The following is a 21012-nucleotide window of genomic DNA, read 5'->3' on the forward strand; positions in this document are numbered from 1 at the left end:
TTTAGTGGACTCCTTTTTTTTTTGGCCAGTACTCAAATTGGATAACCTAGTTCTACCAACAGAGTGCCTGGCACATACTGGTATCCAAAAAAAGCATTTATCACATAAATGAATGTCTAGGAGATTAGAATCTAAGCAGAAGGAGCCATTTCCTTGGGCCTTGTGCCGCAATGTGTTGCTGAGAAATGTCCTTGGGCACAGGGAGGCAGTTAAGGCCGTACTTTTTTGATTGTTGGTCTTCATCTGTAAGGGAAGGTGGAATCTCGTGAATTTGGTCTTAGGACTTAGATTCACGCAATTTTCTATCATCAGAATTCCTGTTGGAATCTCCTGAAAAATTCCACTGAGATGTGATCCCACCCCATGATGAGACTTAACTCCTTTATTGTACGATATACGTGATTGTACTTTCCTGCAAGCCTGACAAGGTTCCATCTGTGTCAGTCCTTTCCTGATTAAGGTACTGGACACTCACAGCAACCTTGCCTGTCACCTCCTCCCTGGTTATGGACTGTAGAAACTTCTGTTGGCTGCCTCACACCAGTTGGCCTCACTCTAACAGAGATGAATGGGCCCCTGAAACCTGCTGACTCCTCTGTTTACAGAATGTTATGTGTTGAATCGTGTCCTCCCTCAAAATTCATATATTGAAGTCCCAGTACCCAGAATATGACCTTACGAGAGATAAGGTCTTTACAGAGATAATCAAGTTAAAATGAGTTAATTAGGGTGGGCCCTAATTCAATATGACTAGTGCCTTAGCAAAAGGGGAAATTTGCACACAGAGACAGGTGTACAGGGAGAACATCACATGAACATGACCATGTACAAGCTGAGGAGAAAAATCTGGAATAAATTTTTCCCTTACAGCCCTCAGAAGGAATCAATTCTGCTAACGCCTTTATTTTGGACTTCTCGGTTCCAGAACTGTGAGACAATAAATTTCTGTTGTTTAAGCCACGCAGTGTGTGGTACCTCGTTATGGCTGTCCTAGCAGACTACACCCAGACTCTGTGCCTGAACTCTTCTAGGCACCAGAGGAGCTGTGCTGGCCTGAGCCGTGGTGGGCGATTACACAGGGAGCATATTTAGCTGACATAAAGTTGTGGGGGTGGACTAAAAACTTTCAAGTCTTTCCCAGAAGCCCTTGGCAGACCTTCTCTAAAGTTCCATGGGACAGAACTGGGTCACATGCTCACGCTCCCGGGAAAGGTCTCTGCTACAGCAAATGCCTGGGTGTCCTCTAGTGTTGAAAACTTCCAGGAACACAGCCACTTAGAGTCATCAAACGGGTTCTATCCACCATGTCCAGGAAAATGTGGGCCTCACCCTTGTGGTATTTGGTTCAACAAAGAATGTCAAGTAGTAAGCCATCTTTAATGGGGTGATTCATCAATTTTGCTCCTTCCGTGTGTCAGTTGTTCTTCTAGATCTTAAGGATCCAGACTTGTAGGAGACAGAAAAGGTCCCTATGTCATGGAGCTTACTGTAGCGGTAGGAGACAGGCAATAAGTCCTACAGGGAGGGACTGTGGGGCTTCTTTAGGTGGGCAGGTCAGCACTCGCTGAGAGGTAGTCATTTAAGCTGAGAGCTGAAGGTCAGCCAAGTTAGAGCTTCAACCTAACATGGAAAAATTGGAATAAGCCAGCTTGGAATTTTACAAATTTAAATATTATTACATGCTTTTTTCTCGGAAAATCTCAAGTTAATAAATTCAGACTTCGCCATCAGATAAGCAATGGTAGATTCTGACGCTAGGGGTGAATACGGCAAATGAGGGGACAGACGTTCAGATCTTGATGGGGATTGGCTTTTTCCAGCTCTGCAAGCCAAAGTTTCTAGTTGGGCCCAGTAGTGCTGTCTCATATCATACAGCTGATTAAAGTGTGCAACTGAAACAAAGTACCCAAAGGAGCTTCCTGCTTCTAGGACAGCTCCAGGACCCCTCTGAAGGGCAGACTCTGACCCTCGCCAGCTTGTCGACCCTCTCCAGTTTGTGACGGGCATCAGCTCTATAGGTATGGAGCTGCGATTGTCTCAGAGAGTGAGCTATCCAGTTTTTGAAAGGGCTCCCTTCAGATTATATACCTAATGGCATGTAATCCTTCTTTCTGACAAATTGCAACTCTTGGCTTCTTGGCTCCAGGCAAAATGATTCCATTCCTAACAACTTTTATACTGTCAAAAAGAGAAGAAAACCCAAAACAAAGGCCAAATCTATCTCATTTCTCTGTGTGTCTGCAGAAAGACTCCATCTTTGAGCTGCGACAGCACAATATCCTGCCATGTAATGCCCTCACATCATCACACACTTGCCTTTTAGGCCTTAGGGAAAGAATCCAGTTCCAGAATTAAACACTCTATCACCCTAAATTATCCAGTGCTGGTGCCTAAACACTCTACCCCCTGCCCCCCAATAAGAATATACGGCTCATTCTTCTTTTTCCCCTCAATATTTTCTTTTTTCCACTCTCTCAGCCCCTGCTGGTTTTTCAGAGTTGGGACTCCTGTGGTAGGGTGTCTAGCGGTGGGGGTCAAGGCCATCTTAATGCACAAAGGTAAAAGGCATTTAAAAAATGGAGAAATGTTCTCATTTCATTCCAGTTCTCTGAACTAGACAGTTGAAGGGCAGTTTCTGCTTCTCCAGTGAGTAGTACAGGATTCTACGATATTTGCTTTCTGGAGGGAAACATTTAAGCCTCCAATATCCTGCGAGGGGCCCTACGCTCTTTCTGAGAACTCAGTGAAGAGTCCCCGTACATAGAACCCCCTATGGAACACGACTGAACACCTGTCTGGAAGCCTGTGGGGAAACACACGGTGTTACGAACGAACGAATAGTTGCTCTGTGCTTCCTGTGACATCGCGAAGTGGCTGCTAACAGCCCTCCCCGCTCGTGACCTTAGTTCAGGTAAAGCTTTCCCGCCTGGTGGAGGGAGTCGGGCCCAGCGCTCGAGGAAGGAGGTTGAAGAGCCCCGTTTCCAGGGAGAGGACGAGCGGGGCGCAGGGGTGCGAGCGCAGGGTCCCCTCGCCTGGCGGCGGCCGAGGGCCCGGCCGGCGGGCGCCGGGGACGGGCGGGAGCGCGGGCTCCGTGCACTGGGCGCCGTGGCGGGGCGACCGCGGAGGGCGGGCTCCGAGCTCTCCTCCGCCGGCCGGCGACGCCCTGCGCGCAGCCGGGGCGCCGGGTGTTTACCTCGCGTCCTAGCAACCGGCGGGCGCGCGGAGCGGCGGGGCACCGGGCGCGGACGGGGCGCTGCAGGTGAGTGCGGCCGCGGGTGGCGTTCCCGGGCCCGGCCCTGCCGCCCGCGCTCGGCCCGCGCTGGGGGTCTGCAGCCGTCGGCGTGGCTCGAGGGACCGGGGCCGCTCTGGGGCCCCGCTTCTGTCCCCCTCGCCGCCTTGCCTTCGCTCGGGTCCGCGATCTGCCCCCTCCTCCCTCCCTCTCCCATCTAGCCGCTGCCTCCCCGCCTCTGCTAGGCCTGGGGACCTCCTGCTCCTTCGCCCCCGCGCCCCACGTCCACCCTGCCCGGACCGCATCTCCTCCCTTATCCGTTCTCTCTACTTCACCGGCCGCCTCCCTGTCTCTCCCTCGCCTTTCTCCTCCGCCCTCGCAGCTTGCCTCCTCTCTCTCTCTCCTGCCTTCGCTGCCTGCCCCTTCCCGCCTGTCCCACACCTCCTCAACCCTGCAAACAGCCGACAGCTCCTTACTCTTGTGCCGGGCCAGGTGGGTGCCATCATCGCGTGTCTTTTTTTTTTTTTTTTATTATTATAATGCTTTTTTTTTTTTTTTAAAGATTTTATTTTTTTTTCCTTTTTCTCCCCAAAGCCCCCTGGTACATAGTTGTATATTCTTCGTTGTGGGTCCTTCTAGTTGTGGCATGTGGGACGCTGCCTCAGAGTGGTCTGATGAGCAGTGCCATGTCCGCGCCCAGGATTCGAACCAACGAAACACTGGGCTGCCTGCAGCAGAGCGCGTGAACTTAACCACTCGGCCACGGGGCCAGCCCCATCATCGCGTGTCTTTACACAGGTTTTGAGTTTAGTTTGATTCAGAGTCCTGTTCATGTCATTCTGAAATTTTAATTGTTCTGTAGGTCTCACTGAGTAGCTTCATCCTTCGCAGAAAGCCGCGTGTGCACCGACTCCCAGTCGATGTTAGCAGCCGCGTTTCTAGATCTCGGAGTGGAGGCTTCCCTTGCCGTAGCCTATTAAGAATTCGATTTTGCTTCTGCTCAAGTGTTGTAGAAGTTATTCACGAATGGGTTTCATTTTGTCAATGATTCTGGAAGCAAATTCTATTATATCTATTTGATTATTGGCGAAAATGAGTGCAAAGTAATTCTCAATTTACATAAACATGCGCAAAACCTTTTTTCCTTTTAATCGTTAAACTTTTAAAAAATCTTAACTTTACTTCAAAGACATGTATTATGTATTCACAGGTCTTCATTGTAACCACGATTCTTAGGCCAAAACACTCATGGCTTGGCAATGGGTGGAACCTGGGGAGCAGCCTGTGTTGATAAAAAGTGTCAGTTTTGGTATTGCTGCCTCGTTTATGCTGACCATTTTTGAACACCACTCGAATTAGTGGAATAAATGCTGTAGCTTTGGTTCTCTTGGTAAATTAAGAAGCCATCGGAAATTTCTCGTACTTAAGATGAAAAAAACACCGGATTACCCTGTTTTCTTTTTAAAACTCATTCAGTTAGGCCTGCAAAGCACTTCTCTTTTAATTTTTTTCACCTTTTTGTACATGGTCTCCTCTTTGGGATTTTCTTGCAGTTTTTTTCCTCTAATAATATTGTATTTGCCTTCTGGATGGTCATAAGCCCCCCTGAGGGTTTCTTAGGCCTTCTGCTGACCAGCCTTCTCCAACAAAGCCTGTGCATTGCTGCAGCTGCTGGTTTACTAGATGCAGAAAAGCAATTCGAGAGATTCAAATATGTTACACTTACATTTGTATAAAAATTTATCATAATGAAAAGAAGAATTTTTTTGCATTTATTAGCTCTTTTTTAAATGTCTTCTAGGAAGTTGCTATATGGTGTGTTGACTGCCGCAGTCTTATGTAATATATGTAATTTCACATTTTTCTTTAAAAGGGTGCTAGAAGGAAGTGATGTGCACACTATAGCTTTATAAGAGCACCAAAACAGTTGTTACACTTAAGATTAAAAACAAACAGAACTGTCCACCTAAGCCTTTCTGTATAAGATAAAGCTATTTGCACTTATTCTGAGTTTGCACTTATTCTCATAATATTGGGAAACTCAAGAGTGTTGGACATAAACATTAGTCCATGCTTATGTATTTGGAATCTAGCAATAAAAACAAAGCCCTAGAATACTAAAATCAATGCACTGAGCAAATTTGTACCCTAACTGTATAAATTTTATTTCACCAGCACTTTTTTATATAAACATATAAACACTTTTCTATATAATCATATATACATATATATGTGTGTGTGTGTCTATATATATCTCAGTTGTTCTCAACCCTATCTGATCCAATATTTGCTTTTTGGAACAAATATTTTGTAATGCCCGCTTTACTATCCTGAAATCAAAATCACAGGTAATCATCCTACATATGTGTACAGTTTTAAATATCAATAGAGTTCTAACTATAAAATGAAGGAAAACAGTTGTAATAAAATACCAGGATGTAAATGCTCAGGTGCCACTACACTGGAATATATGCTGAAGTAGTCAGATGCTCCAGCGTTACATAGAATTACCGTGACTGCAGGGGCTCCCAGTGCAGGCTGATACAGGTGTTGAAACTTAGATTGTGTGACTAGTATTGCCATCAATGGTGTGGTTCTCCAAAATGCTGAGCACTTGGTAAAGCTCCACATAAAATGGAGTAGGTACGATCCTCCTCTGATTTATATGATTATTGCAATCCTGGAAAATTCAGTGTATATTAACACTGTGAAAAAAATACTTGGTGGTTATTTGTAAAGTGAAGGTAGGTTCTACGTGTGGGTATTATTTACCTGAAGTTTTTCCCTTCCTAGATGCCTGGAGATTGCAGCATAATTCTTCCGTCTGGGGGACTGTCCTGCACATTGCAGGACATCTTGCATTCTTGGTCCTCATCACGAAATGCTGATGATGTCCCCTTCCTATCATTTTGGTAGTGAATTCTCTGTACAATACCTCTGTACTGCCTCTCAGCAGCCAGTACTGCCCCATTGAGAACCACTCATCTGGATGTCCCTGTTACTGGATTTCAAGATGTAATACAGTACAGAAAAATCTTCAAGTCGTTTCTGTAGAATCTTGGTACTTCTGAGCTTTTGTCATAATGATGGAGGAAAAAGCTAATTATATTTTATATTTAACTTTATAACCATTCTTCTGATGTTCTGGAAGAAAGGTTTTAATGATCAGTGTTATTACCAATGAGTAAACAAACAAGTCTAGATTATTTGAAAAAAATCTTAAATGTCCACAGTGAGTTACTGTCAGAACTTCTTTTCTAAGTTGGCACTTATTTAATGTTACAGATATGTTATCTTTTTAAAGATCCTGTTTTAAAGACTAGTTTCTGTTTAGCCAAAGTAAAATTTATTTCATTTGAATTTATTTTAAATTTTAATGCTAGATGCTTTTGATAACCAATTTAGAAAAACAGGCTAAGAGATTCTCATTTGTTCTTACATCTCTCACATTTGCTTTTAAGAAACTTATGGATTACCATAAAATGTTCTGAGCAGGGTATATGGACAGAGAGTACACTATTTGAATTGCTCAAAAATTCTGGTTAATTAGGATCAATATGTGCTATACCAATTTTCAGAAAAAATTATAGTATTTCATATTAATGTTCTTATTCTATTTCTTATTAATGCAGCAGGTACTTCGGGAACACACAGAGCTCTTAGAATCGTGTTCATCAGTCATCATTGGGCAGATGCAGATATGATGACTATAAGAAAGTCAGGATAACAGAATTCAGTTTAATAGCATAATTCTAAACAATGCACGGCCCAGCTCAAAAGAGCATTTCTCACTTAACCTCCAGCCCCAGCAGAGCTGTGAACCAAAGCCTTGATGCCAACCTCCCCGAATTCTTTTTCCCACTCTTGGAGTTTTCTATTTCCGTTTTCTGCCCAGTTCTTTTAATTTTCTCTCTTATGCCCGGGGAAATGAGAAAGAAGTTATTCATTTCAGGGCAGACAGATACTGGAAAATCCTTAGGTCCTAGTCAGTTTTACTTAGGGCTGGCACAGTGAAAAGTAACTATTTTATTGAATTGAAGAGCGATTAGATAATTAAAAAGTCAGTCTCTGAGATTAATAGGCAGAATGTGGGTTGAGTAGTTCTAGCTTAAAATCTTGAAAATGAAAAATGCTCCAGTGAAGAGGTAGATGCCACTGTCTCTTTCTAACTCTTTCTACTCTGGTGCAGTGTATGTGCTGAGCTTGGCTCGAGCAGTAACCGATCCCATGGGCGTGGCGCTGACCAGGTCGGCTCAGTGGACTGCTGCTGGACGTGGGACTAGAACCTTGGAGACTACCCCGCTAAATGAAGCCATATTGAAAGAAATTATTATGTTTGTGGAGAGTTTTATCTATAAATATCCCCAAGAGGCACATTATGTTTTTGTAGATCCGCTTGAATGGAAAACAAATTTGAACCCCTCAGCGTTTGAATCAGGTTATAGTGTCAGGTAAGCCAGTTAATTGCTTCTAGAATTTCATGTCTTTATTGCACATATTTTTATCGATCGCTTATAGGTTTGGGACAAGTCTTGTAACCTCTGTGAACCTCAGAAATCCTCTAAACCAGGGATTGCAAACTGAAGGCACTCTGGTGAAATCTGAGGATACTTTGGCCAACACACTATTTATAAAATTTTTAATTTGACTTTCTTTTGAAAAGGGATGCATTCTCCGGGTCACCACACTTTCAACATTTGCTATTTTGTGTCTGGCCTTTCCATTCATCCATACAACCCTTCAGACGCCAGTAGGCATGGGTTTTAGACGTCTGGTAAAGACAGAATCCCTTCTGGCATTTAAATCTGTCAATTCCTGGGGTGGCGGAGGGAGAGTGGTACTCTTATTTTGCTCAATATAAGAAAGCAACTTCTTAACAATTAGCATCGTCCTTAAATGAGAACGTTCCAAATCTGAGATTATAAAAAATCCTGCCTCCACCTCAAATTTGTCTCTTTTGAACATAGCTAAACACTATATATTAATAGAAATTACAAACGTTTATATAAATATGTTATACTTATATATAATATATTATAATTACATATGATAAATATATATAAATTCATATATAAATTTTTTTTTGTCTTGGCCAGCCTCAGTTTATTTTCCACTTCAGGCATTCCGATCCTCTCTTCTACAACCATGTTTCTCTTTGATTTTGCCTATGAACTTTTAAACTCTAACCTCATCCAAAACAATTCCCTAACTAGCCAAAGCTTCCTATAGATGCCTTTTCCGTTTTTTCCCTTTGGGATTATTTCTGAGAATAAACTCAGAGTTTTGTTTTCAGAACTGCAAAGCCCTCCTGGAATGCCTTTCACAAGCTCTTCAGTTCTGCTATCACGGTCTTCCTTCTCTCTGAAGTTTCTGAAATGTTTTTTAATTGTTTTTGTTTCTAACGGTGCCTCTGGTCACTTTCTGCCAAAGTGCTTCGTTGCTCCCACCTAAGTTCGGTGTAGTATCACACATTGTTTTTTCTAACCTTTGAAAGATGAACTCATCTGCAAAATCAATTAAAAACATATGCATTCCTTAGTACAAAGGTGAATTTAAAGCAGGTGTCAGAAGAGTATCGAGACTCTAATAGCTTGCTTCTGGACTAATTTTGTGTTGCAAAGACAAACATGACGTCATCTGCAACTACTTAGGGGGGCTGTTACGTACATGTCGAATGTATCCCTATTTCTCTTTCTCTATCCTTGTCCAATTTCCTTTTGCCTTGTTTCCATTCTTATATCTCTGCACACAATCTTTATGTACGTGTTTCCTCTTACATTTTGAAATTCTGATGCCATGTATGTTTTGAACCAACTACCCCTTGATTGTCTTCCTTCTGTCAAATTTACTGTGCAGCTTTTCTTTGGGCCAACTTTCCTGTCCGGCGTTCTTATTTCTGAACTTTACTGATGATATCTTTGATGCTGGAAGGGATGACAGGGATCTGATAGTAGCTCTTGTTGCACTTGAAGGAAACCACGTCTGTGTGGCTTGATGAAAACCAGATAGGTGCTGGTTGCCCCAAAGAAGGCAGAGGGTACAGCTGAGATTTTGGTAATGATGGAAAATACCAAATGCTTCCATATCCAGGTCTCGACCATACCCCTTGCTCTACCCCCCAAACAAAAGAACTGTCAGCAACCCACAGCCACTTGGTGGTTGCTGCGTTGGGCAGCATAAGAAGTGATGCAAACCAGAGACGTCTTCAATGGCCAGACGAAGGTGTTATTAAAACAACCCTGACTACCTCATTCTTTGCCCTTTGAATCACATGCACTCTTCTTGCTCAGCTGCTGGTCCTTCGTACACCATTTATTCCTTTATTTCGAGAGAGGAGGCTGCTCTTTTTCCAGTCAGGATTCAGATCTGTAAGTCCATGTGGATAGCCAAAGGCATCATGAAGGATTTAAGCTTGGAGTCTCTGGACGTGTTTCAACCAAATAGGAATATCCTTGGATGTTTCAGAATAAAGGTAGATTCTTCTTGGGGATATACATTATCTCAGGCCTCTTTGTTCCAAAACGGGTCAGCTTTATCTACACTGAAAATTTCTTGAAGTACATCAGCTACCCCTTTTTGTTGATCTCCGCAGATATTTTTGGGAATATATTTATACTTGTGGCCTCACATCTCATTTGATGTTGTGCATCTCCAAATGCACTTTCTGTAGAAGTTAATAAAAGTTTGATCAGTCTTCTTCTGAATTAGGCTATTTGGCATCTCACATTGAAACTGATCCTTTAAACACACCCTGAAAAGGTTTTATGTTTCATCAACCGTCTTCTTTGCTTTTGTGCAGATCGTTATTAATTGAACAGATAGGCACTGCACTTTTCACATGTTGCATGATTCATTCTTTTCCTTTAGACTCATTCCCGGTGTACAGCTGTTTATCCTATAATAGCATTTGTCATCATCTCTCCATCTTCAATTTGGAGTGAGGAATATCTCTACTTTCATTTTAATGGAAATCATATGTCTTTTTTATTACCATTTCAATTGCTTTTGTTCTTATCAGTCAGGATAAGATTAATAATCTTCCTGGAACACCTCAGAATGAAGCCCAAATCTGCTGTAAACTAAGGATAAATAACACCACTCAGTAGTGACACCATCTGTTGGTGGTACGGAGAGCTGACGTGCTTTGACTCTCTAGAACGTAGTTCTGGAACTTATAAATTGGATAAGCATTCAGAATCCCTTTGTGAAAATGTTCTTACCTGTTCTTTTCTCTCCTTCTCTGGTAGAACTGTAATTTTTGAACCGTGCCTTCTTTAGTATTGCCTGGTTTTAGTTATGAATCTCACTCTGCTGTGTCTCAGTATTATGTATGAGTTGGGACAAAATTACATGCTGGTGAGAGTTCTGTATGTATGAGAAGTCAGGATGCCGGAGCAATGGCCCTCTCCCCCAGTAACACACACCTCACGCACAGTTCATACCTTTTTGGTCCTTAATTTTCTGATCGGTATCATGAAGGGCTGAATTTACATGATGTCCGACCTTAAAATTGTATTGTTTTATGAGACAATAATTATCATATTTTGGTAAAATTTCTAAGTCATGGTATTAAGATCAGTGGCCATAAGTTGTTTGAGCTCTTTGTTTTTCATCCCTGAGAATTACCAAATAGTTTCTCAGCTATCGCCTTATTTCCTACGTTACTGTTGAGACATACATTTATAGAGAAATTACTATGTTCTGGACACTAAACATAGACATTGAGGGTTAAATAAAGAAGACATTTTCCTGCTCTCTTGCTTGATAGTACAAGCTGAGTACTTTTAGCTCCCTTCCCCAATTCCAGTTTAAAAGTCTCTTGATCAGGTCAGTGGATTTCATTTACAGCGCATTCTTCTTGACCCTCAAGAGGTGGGTGTAGTATTTTTCTTTCAAAGAGCTCTTTCTTCCTGTGTTAGAGACTCTGAGCCCAGAAATGGAAGCCTGCTTTTCAACAATCCTCTCTGTAGCTTGCGTTTTAGTGCCTGTTGCTCTGCTCAGTAAGAGGCCTCGGCTGGTAGGAGCAATGAAGGATGTCACCTGTGCCCTTCAGGTCTCCTGCTTTGCGCTAGGAGTCTCACCTTCTCAAGTTAAGTAGCTTCATATTGTTGGCATTCAGACAGTCTATGACTTAGTCCTATCATCATCCACTTAGCTCGAGTGGCCAGCCCTGATGCAGGCCTTTAAGAAATCTCCTCAATCCTAAGGACATTATTCCAAAAGCTTTATTTTAGAGAAAACATACATTTTGTACATGATGCACATTACTGGCAAGTCTAAAAATATTTTATTAATTCATTTATTCCTCATATATCATTTAATTCATATAACATATATCATATAATTCATTTATGTCCTCATATATTGAAGACCTTCTGTGTGCAGTTACTGTCTGAGGTAGTGGGGATAGAGCAGTGGGCAAGACCTGATAAAAGTCCCTCTGTTAGCTTCCTATTGTTGCTGTAACAAATTACCACACACTTAATGGCTTAAAACAACACTGATTTATTATCTTACAATTCTGGGGGTGAAAAATCTAAAATGAGTCTACAGGGCTAAAATGAGTGTTGGCAGGGCTGTGTTCCTTCTGGGAGCTGAAGGAAAATTCACTCTTGCCTTTTCCAGCTTCTGGAGTCCACATATATCCCTTGGCTTGTCGCTCTGCATTACTCTGACCTCTGTTTCCACTGTCACAGCACCTTCTCTGTCTTCACCCTTCTGCCTGCCTCTTCTAAGGACCCTTTTGACTACATTGGACCCACTTACATATTCCAGAATAGTCTTCCCATCTCAAGAGTGTTAACTTGATCCATCTGCAAAGTCGCTTTTGCCGTGTAAGATAACTGATTCACAGGTTTCAGTGATTAGGACATGGACATTGTGGGGGGAAGCCGTTATTCTGCCTCCCACAGTTTCTATCTTCCTGTTTCTTTTCTAGTGAAATAATGTTAGTAGTAGATAGTATGAGTCTGTTAGATTTTCTTCTTCTGACAAATGGGCAACTTTTTACATCTATTTATCTGCATTACAATTTAAAATATGTTAGTTAGATCAGGTCTTCAGATGTGGACAATTTTGCCAGGGGCATCAGTATGTAATGAAAAACGTAGGCAGTTTAATTAACGTGGTAAGTGGTGGAAGTCTATAGAAATATCACTACCATAAAAACATCTTAATATTTTTTAAATGCCAACCTAAAAAAATCATTAAAATGGACAGAAACTCAAATCTAGGAGACCCAATAATTTCTGATCAGGAAAAGCCTGTTTAGAAAAACTGCTTATTATCCTAACATAAACCAAATTAGGGGGTTTGGAGTGGGAAAATAATCCACAGAGGGGATCTAGTTTGTCTTTTTTTCATTTCTCTTTTGTTCATAAACACAGAATAGCCACAAAATTTCTAACCACTAATTACTGTAGTGTAAAAATTTTATAACTAAAATAACATTAGAAATTCCCCAAACATGAATGGTTCTGTAGAACCAGTGATATTTTAAAGATTTCAAACACAATGTTAGAAGAATGAAAAGAAAAACTGTGATTGAATTCATGTAGGTATTCAAGAAATTTCTTAAAATTTCTTTCTGGATATATTGTGTTGCTCATTATGGTTGCTAATAAGTTTGGGGATTTGAGGGTCTGAGTGTGGGTGAAAGTGGAAGACAGATGATCTTCTAACAAGAGGTGTTTATATTCTCAGTGTTTTATAATGAGACATGGGAATGAGTTGTCAAAATGTCTTAAATTTAACTTCTGCTGACATCCAGGTGACATTAAACTTTCCAATTTTTTTTTCCATTTTTTAGTGAAACAACAGTCAAATCAGAAGAAGTTGATAAAAATGGAAAGCCTTTGCTCTTTCTCTCTGTTCCACAAATTAAAGTTAGGAGCTTTGGGCAGCTCGCACGCCTGTTACTTATTGCCAAAAATACGAAGTTTCAGGAAGCACAAGCCTGTGTTGAAGGTGATATTTACACTCCAGTCTGTAATTTGAACTTTTTGAAACATAACCTTGGGGGGAATCATTTGTTACAGTCTCTTGAAAAAGTTTTATTACCTAAAGGTAAAAAGTCGTATGTTCAACTTCATAAAAATGTCATTAATTTTCCTTGGCCGAAATGCTATGTTCATATCAAATTTCTACTTTAAAATAAAAGGCCTAATACTTGACCATGAGTAAGCGTCTAGATTTCTAATTTTAGCCTGTGGTTTAAAGAGAGCCTCCTTAGCTTTCGGAGAGACCAGATGCCTGTAGCCTGTAAGGTCCACGTCAGGAGAAGAGATGGATGACCAGGGCCAGCCCCGGAATCCACCCGCCCCCTTGCATACTGCTGTGATGGATGATGATCTGTTTCCTTTGAAATGAGTGTAGGTTCTTCCTTTAGCAGGGATAGTCCATAATAATCTCAGTTTCCATTTGTCTCAGCGCTATTCCATTGTGGACTTCACAGCTTTCTGTGAATAGTTACATTCATTCAGTGGGAAGTACTTTTCCTCTTCATTAAGGATACATAATGCTCTCATTATCATCTAATCATCTAACATGCGAAAGAGGATGTGATTGCCTGCCTGCTATAATTGTCCTCTAAATATGTCTTATGAGTAGAAATACTTACCAGTAGGTAATGACGTCATGTGGGTGTTTTGCTTCTTTGGGATCATGTGACCAGTGGGTCCCAGCATAATGTACCTGAGTTCCACTTGTCATCATTCTTTGCTGCTATCTGTTGCTATGAGGTAGGAATGTGTTCCTTTTTTTTTTTTTTTAAGGTGTGAACTTTAAGACAGCATCCTCTTTTTATCACTTGCCTACTCTTTCTTATTGGGCTATCTGTACACCAAAGCTGCTTTCCTGAAGAGGGATGAAATCTTGAGAGCACAGCTGAATTCTAGAAGGTGGTTAATAAAGGCATGATTGTTCATTAAATTCAACGTAATATATAAACTTAGTACATAGATTGCTCTTTATCTAGTTTGGCTAAAAATGTATCCTTTGCTGCATTTTGTCCTTTCTGTGTGAATTCTAGGTACAACTCTTAGTTTTAAGTCCAATTACCCAGCAATTTGGGAGTCAGTTTTATGTCTTTCTCCAGAATTCACCTAGTATCCCTTGTCAGATGACAGCCTTAATGGTGATAAGTTGAGATGCTCACAAGCAGTTGATTCCTGGGCCTCCTTTCTTTGCCCCTGCCTATGCTTGTGCAGTCTTTCCTCAGCCCTGCGCCTTTTATGCTATTTCCTGGTGGAGTGGCCCATGTCCTGCTGGAGAGTTGATGCCGTCTCTGTCCTTCTCTTCATTTCAGTCAGGTCAAGCTTTCTGAATTAGTCCCATAGGCATTTCCCCTTCCCTGTCCAAATGTGTATGTATTTTCATCTTACTTGAATTCCTCCTTTCTAAACAAGATTTAGACCCTTTCTCCCTCATTTTCAACCATATTTTCTTTTACCTTTGCTAAATTCTGTTTTCAGCATCTCTAGGTTCAATTTTCATGTCTACGTCAGACTTGCTGATGAGTCGGTATTTAAGTTTATCACTATAATTTTGATATGTGTGTGAATGCTGGTTAGATTTGTTTTTCCAACACTAAAATCAAAAGGCATTGAGAATATAAGCAGTTTGAACAGGTGGAACACAACTGGCAGTAGATCTGTAGACTGAGGGAAACTGCTACTTTGGAAAGCAGGCATTTATGAGTCCTGAGCACCTGTACACAGGTGTGCACGCGGTTCTAGTGATGATCTTCTGAGGAGACCGGTATTTCTCTATCTTCAAATCAATTCTGAATATGTTAATCAAATGCCTGTTCTGAACAATGGCCCTTGGTCAACTGAAAGAAAAAGAATGTCTTGGCCTTTGTCCTGTTAGGGAGATGACATATATAGATGATATTACAGTTCAAGGCAGAACATCTCAAGAGGTATTAGAAAGTTTCTAAGTACAGTAGAATCTCAGAAGTAGAAATTAATTTTTCTTTTTTGCTGAGGAAGATTCACCCTGAGCTAACATCTATGCCTATTCTTCCTAAATCTTCCTAGATCTTGCCTAAATCTTCCTCTATTTTGTGTGTGGGTCGCCACCATAGCATGGCCACTGAGAAGTGGTATAGCTCCATGCCCCAGAACTGAACCCAGGCTGCCAAAGTGGAGCACACCGAACTTAACCACTAGGCCGTGGGCCAGCCCCCAGTAGAGATTGATTTTAATTGAGTTGATCAGAGAAAGTTTAATGAAAGAAACGCATTTAAGTAGACTTTGAAGGATTTGTTAGTTTTTATGTTTCTTGTCATAGAAGACAAGAGGATCATTTTTATTTATTTACTTTTTTGGGCAGCTAACAGAAATCCCATTGCAAAAATCCTGGGCTTGGATTATGATACACTGACAGAAGACTCATCTAAAGTAAATATTCTTGATAAAATTATCAAAGAAGATGATCCTGAAATTGATATGAAGATGAAGATTGCCATGCTGCTTAAGCAACTGGATCTGCACCTACTCAATCATTCTCTAAAACATATTTCATTGTGAGTCTTTTTAAAAAAGAAAACTCTAAAAATTAGTTACAAAAAGTGCTTTCAGAGTTTTAGAAAAAACAAAAGAAAAATAAAGTATGGAAGTTATTGCTACTGATTTAACATTAAATTTTATTGGAAGAAAATTTTGGTTTATTGCGTGGATATTTCTAGTTCTAAAAATTAAAATTTGTAGTTAATATGGCTAAAACATTCTAGTGGGGTTGCACCTAATTCTGAAGACATTAAGTAGCCTTGTTATTTTCAAAGTCTCTTAAGACTATTAGATAAATTATTAAATTATAATGCAAATATCACATAGAGTTGCTAAGGTTTAACTTGTTCATTTTTCTAGTCTTTTCTAGTATTATGGTACTAACAAGAAACAAAGTGAATACTTAAATGAGTATATTTAATGTTTCATTAAACACAGGTCGCTAATTTCTTCATGTTTTGACAGTATTATAGGATTATGACATAGCTAAAATTGACTACAATTTTGTTGTTGAATAATTTAATTGCAATTTTAATTGTAAAAAAGATATTGCTCCTGATATAATGGAATGTTTTCAATCGATTCTGTTTTAAAGTACTTCAAATGAATTTCTAAACCTGTGTTTCAGGGAAATACGTTTAAATCCAGGGACTGTTAAGAACGATATAGAGCTGCTTAAACGTTTCTCAGGAAAAGGAGAACACACAGTCTTGGAATATATCGACTATACCTCAGGTTCTCATCTTCTCAGATTCACTTGATGTTATATATATTTTCATAATTATATTTTCAAAATGCTTCAAGAGAATTGAATATTTAAGAAAATGAAAACTTAAAATTTCGTTCATGTTTGTTTTTTTGAGTCCAACCTATTTTATAAAACTCTAAATTGATTGATGATTGGTTTCAGATTATGAATTTTCAAATGGATGTCGAGCCCCCCCTTGGAGACAAGTTCATGGGGAAATTTGTTACGTGCTGGTGAAACCGCATGATGTTGAAACTTTGTGTGTTACTTGTAGCTCAGAAGGAGTATTTTTAAATGGTGTAAGTAATTTTTTAAAAAACTGTATTGACTTTGGTCCTTAGCTTGCTCTCTGTAAATGCAGGCACGTCTCCAGGATTGAATCCCGATGACCATGGAAAATGAAATACTGTTCTGTGGGATTGAAGCAGATCCCTTTGCCATGTGTTTGCTGGGCCAATCCCAGGTTGTCTCAGTATTAGCCCCAGTGTTCCTCATTGCAGGGCGTTAAGTCAGTCTTCTAAGAAATGGCCTTCAAAGGGACCCATTCCACTTTAGAAAATGAAAATCTCTTCAACATAATCAGTTACACAAGTATTAAAGGAAAAAAAAGGCGAAAAAAGCAACACTGAGGTAATTCAGAAGCAATAACTACAGCTTCTGCCCTAAGAGATGAGGGGACACAGAGAAGACGAGGGTTATCACAACGTGCAGGCCTGGAGGAAGTGCCCCATGAGGCTGGGTCCCAGAATTCTGGGCAGGGGGCGCGGCCCAGCTGTGCTGGTCCCTTAGGATCCCAGAGGAGGGCCCTTGCAGATCTGGGACTTAGACCTCTGAAGAATAGACCCTGCTTGCCTTAGTGAAGGTCCCTTAGGAGCTCAGAGGAGGGGCCCCCGCAGAACTGGGACCCACACCTCTGAGGAATGGTCATTTCCAGGCTCTGCCGGTCCCCTCGGAGCACAGGTGACCTCTATGAAAGTGGGACCCAGACCTCTGAGGAGGGGCGCTGGCCAGTTAGTGTTGGTACCTCAGGAGCTCAGAGGAGGATCTTTGTGGAACTGGCAGAGCTGAGACCCAGACCTTTGAAGATGGAGCCCCGGTCGGCTGATGATGGTATTTCTGAGGGGGCCCGATGAGCCTGGTTCTGGGACTACAGGGAAAACCCCCCCTGGAAATTGGAACCAACTGTTGCTACTGGAAGCAACTGCCACTGCCAGGGGTGAGGGGCCGTTGCTGGGGCGACTCTAACAGGAACAGTGGACAAACAGGAGGGAGCATGTCCCTTCTCCCTCTTCTAGCCTTTCAGTCTTCCTTTCAGTTCCTGCTGGCGGAAGCCCACCTAACCTGGCAAAGGAGAAACACGGTTTTGCAGATTCCCAGCCCAAGTATCACAAAGCAGAGCGTGGATGGGTGGGCTTCGAGCTGAGAGATACGGCACATAGCCTTCTGAATCTTCCGTATTAAAACACTTTTAGTCTCATACCTGTTCACCAAACCTCCAGAAGGAGCTCAGCCTGCTCCTCTGCAACGCTCTGTCCTTGGAGTCTCCAATGTAAATTTGAGACTCACAAGCAAAATTCTGCAGGGAGGACCCGAATCCTTAATGGGGACCCAGCTATCACAGGGCACTGCTTGGACAATTGTCACACCGTGGCTTGGGTTGGTATCAAAATGCTGGTGCCACTTTCTTGAGATTACTCCTAGGCACCTCTTCTGACATGCCTCCTGATGCTTTTCTCATCAGCATGACACCCAGCTTATTTCTGCATAGAGCAGGGGGACAGCCAAAGTAGGATTTCACTTTTGCTTTTTTTTGATACTTTAGAAAAGTGAAATCTCCAGCCAGCAAATAAGAGACTAAAGAAAAGGAATGATTTTCTTTGACCTTCGAAGGTGGGTCAAGGAGCCTTTCAAAAGTTATTGATCCATATATAAATTTATTTGATGTTATCGATCCACATATAAATTTATTTGATGTGGGAACATCAAAGTAGTCCTCTCAATTTAAAAAAATGAAAGACAAGGAACGTGAAACTATTCAGCAATTACAACAAAGTGATAACACTGCAGTTCTATGTGTGTAATATATGTGTGTGTGTGTGTGTGTGTGTGTGTGTACAGTTATATAACACGCTCCAGTTATCTATGTTTATGTATGTATATATTTGGTTGAGGGAGAAGATTGGGAACAGAAGGGAAAGAGAAAAGAAGGAAGAGAGAGGCCGAGGACGAGGGACAGATGGCAGCGTAGAGATCATTACCCTAGAAAATAAGCCTCGAGCGACTGGGCTGCACACAGAACAGTAGCAGAGTGTGACAAAGAGAAACAGGTTTTTCTGTGGTGACATTCTGATCTTGAGGCCTTTTGTGACTTCATCAAAGGCTCTTGAAGTCATAATGCACTGTCACATTGAAGGAATGTAATGGAGGGGAGCTGTCAGTTCTCAGCTCAATAGCAGAGTGCCCTAGGCGCAGAGAGGAGGTACTCAGTAAAGGCTTGCTGAATGAATGAATGAATGAATGAATGAATGAATGACATTGTTAGGGGGGAAGGGTTTTGCCTATACATTTCATGTATAAAGACTACCACATGGATCCTTTAGAGAAGAAAACAATACATGTGCTTGGGTTGTGGTGTATTGATCGGGGTCTTACATTGCTAGTGAATTAATAATACCACCAACCTTTTTCTCCCAAAGGGCAAAACAGAAGATGAGGGGGAAATTAATTATGAGAGAAAAGGTGCAGTTTATAAAGACCTTGTCACATTTTTAAAAGAAAAATCAGCAAAATTTTCAGAAAACATGTCTAAACAGGTAAGTTTTGTAGTCTCTTAAAGTTTCATAACATATTACTGGATTACAACTTCTATAGTATACAAAAAAGCATAATTCTGCCTATTAGGCACTGCTTTTAATAGACTATTTTTCGTGATATAAGATTAAGTTATAATAATAATATAAGTAATATACATTAAAATTAATGAACTATTTCCTAATTGTAAATATTACATGGAAATGTAATACTTTAAGATTGTTTCTGATTTTCTTTACACAATAGGCATAATATTTCAAATTGCTTTTTAAATAGGACGTTTTCATCTTCCCTTATGAGTAAATAACACTAAGAACAAGGGACTCAGGCCTGTTAATGAAGCCTAGACGTTTCAATTGTATTTATCCTATCTGGGCATCCCATGATTACTACCGAATTGGATTGTCTTAATGAGTGTGTCAGCTGCATGTGCACAAGGACTGTGCTTGTTTTGTGTCTTTCATGGTCTTTGAAATAGTGCTGGACAGAGAAATCAGCCAATGTGGTATTTAATGAAGTACAATGTTGGTTGAAGCTGATGTGGGTAAGAAATGATATGCAAGAAATGTGATGCCCTTAAGCTCCCGCCTCCTTCTTGACTGGGTGTCAGTTCCACAGGCCCCATTTGGGATAATTTGTGAGGTCTTCTTTCTGTCCCCGCTGCTTCTTGAGTACTCCAGTTTTTTGCTAGACTGATGCAGCTCTTGTCTTGGTACTTCTCTTTGTCATCATCCTGTGAATTCTTTTTGTTTCCTGGTGTTTGATCACCTGTTTCCCAGACTCTGGTTTTCCTTTGTTGTTATTATTGTAGCAAAATATATTCACAAAATTCTCTATTTTAACCATTTTAAGTGTATCTTTCAGCGGCATTGATTACATTCACAATGTTGTGCAACCATTGCTCCTGTCTATTTCCAGATCTCTTTCATCATCCCAAACTAAAACTCTGTACCCATTAAACAATAACTCCCCATTCCTCTTCCCCTTGCTCCTGGTAAACTCTAATCTACTTTCTGTCTCTATGAATTTCCCTATTCTAGATATTTTAGATAAGTGGAATCATATGATATTTGTTCTTTTCTGTTGGGCTTATTTCACTTAGCATAATCTTTTCATGGTTCATCCATGTTGTAGCATGTGTCAGAACTTCATTCATTTTTATGGCTGAATAGTATTTCATTTACATATATACTACATTTTGTTTATCCATTCATCTACTGATGGACACTTGAGTTGTTTCCACCTTTTGGTTATTTTGAAAAATGTTATGAATATTGACACAGGTATATGTTTGAGTCCCTGTTTTCAATTCTTTTGGGTTTATACCTAGGAGTGGAATTTCTGGGTCATGTGGTATTTCTATGCTTAACTTTTGGAGGAATTGCCAAATAGTTTTCACAGCAGCTGAACCATTTTAAATTCCTACCAGCAATATCCGAGGATTCTAGTTTCCCCACATCCTCTAACACTTGTTATCTTCTGTGTGTGTGTGTGTGTGTTTTATTTTAGACATCTTAGGAAGTGTGAAGTATGGTATTTCATTGTGGTTTTGATTTGCATTTTACTAATGATTAGTGATGTTGAGCATATTTTCATGTGCTTATTGGCCATTTGTGTATCTTCTTTGAAGAAATGTCTATTTGAGTCATTTGCCTATTTAAAAAATTGGGTTGTCTTTTTCTTGTTGTGCTGTAGGAGTTCTTTATGTATTGTGG

At 40.7% G+C, this 21012-nt stretch overlaps 1 protein-coding gene across 12 annotated transcripts in view; it reads left to right on the top strand.

Annotated features, from left to right (window-relative positions):
* Nucleotides 1-2765: 2765 nt before the first annotated feature.
* ODAD2 (outer dynein arm docking complex subunit 2) overlaps nt 2766-21012 on the top strand; it is a 186688-nt gene continuing 168441 nt past the window's right edge. For 2 of the 12 annotated variants that reach the window (XM_023632245.2, XM_070254738.1), the window contains exons 1-7: nt 2766-2911; nt 7419-7680; nt 13038-13195; nt 15563-15755; nt 16367-16473; nt 16649-16785; nt 19183-19299. In XM_023632245.2, the coding sequence (XP_023488013.1) occupies nt 7457-7680; nt 13038-13195; nt 15563-15755; nt 16367-16473; nt 16649-16785; nt 19183-19299 (936 nt within the window). In that variant the 5' untranslated portion in view covers nt 2766-2911; nt 7419-7456. Of the gene's footprint in view, nt 2912-3090; nt 3722-7418; nt 7681-13037; nt 13196-15562; nt 15756-16366; nt 16474-16648; nt 16786-17238; nt 17597-17660; nt 18377-18667; nt 18966-19182; nt 19300-21012 lie in introns of those variants that run through there. The other 10 variants (XM_023632244.2, XM_070254739.1, XM_023632243.2 and 7 more) reach the window with 9 other exon arrangements.

Source organism: Equus caballus, chromosome 29 (assembly GCF_041296265.1).
Source record: "Equus caballus isolate H_3958 breed thoroughbred chromosome 29, TB-T2T, whole genome shotgun sequence".
Classification (NCBI taxonomy): Eukaryota; Metazoa; Chordata; class Mammalia; order Perissodactyla; family Equidae; genus Equus; species Equus caballus.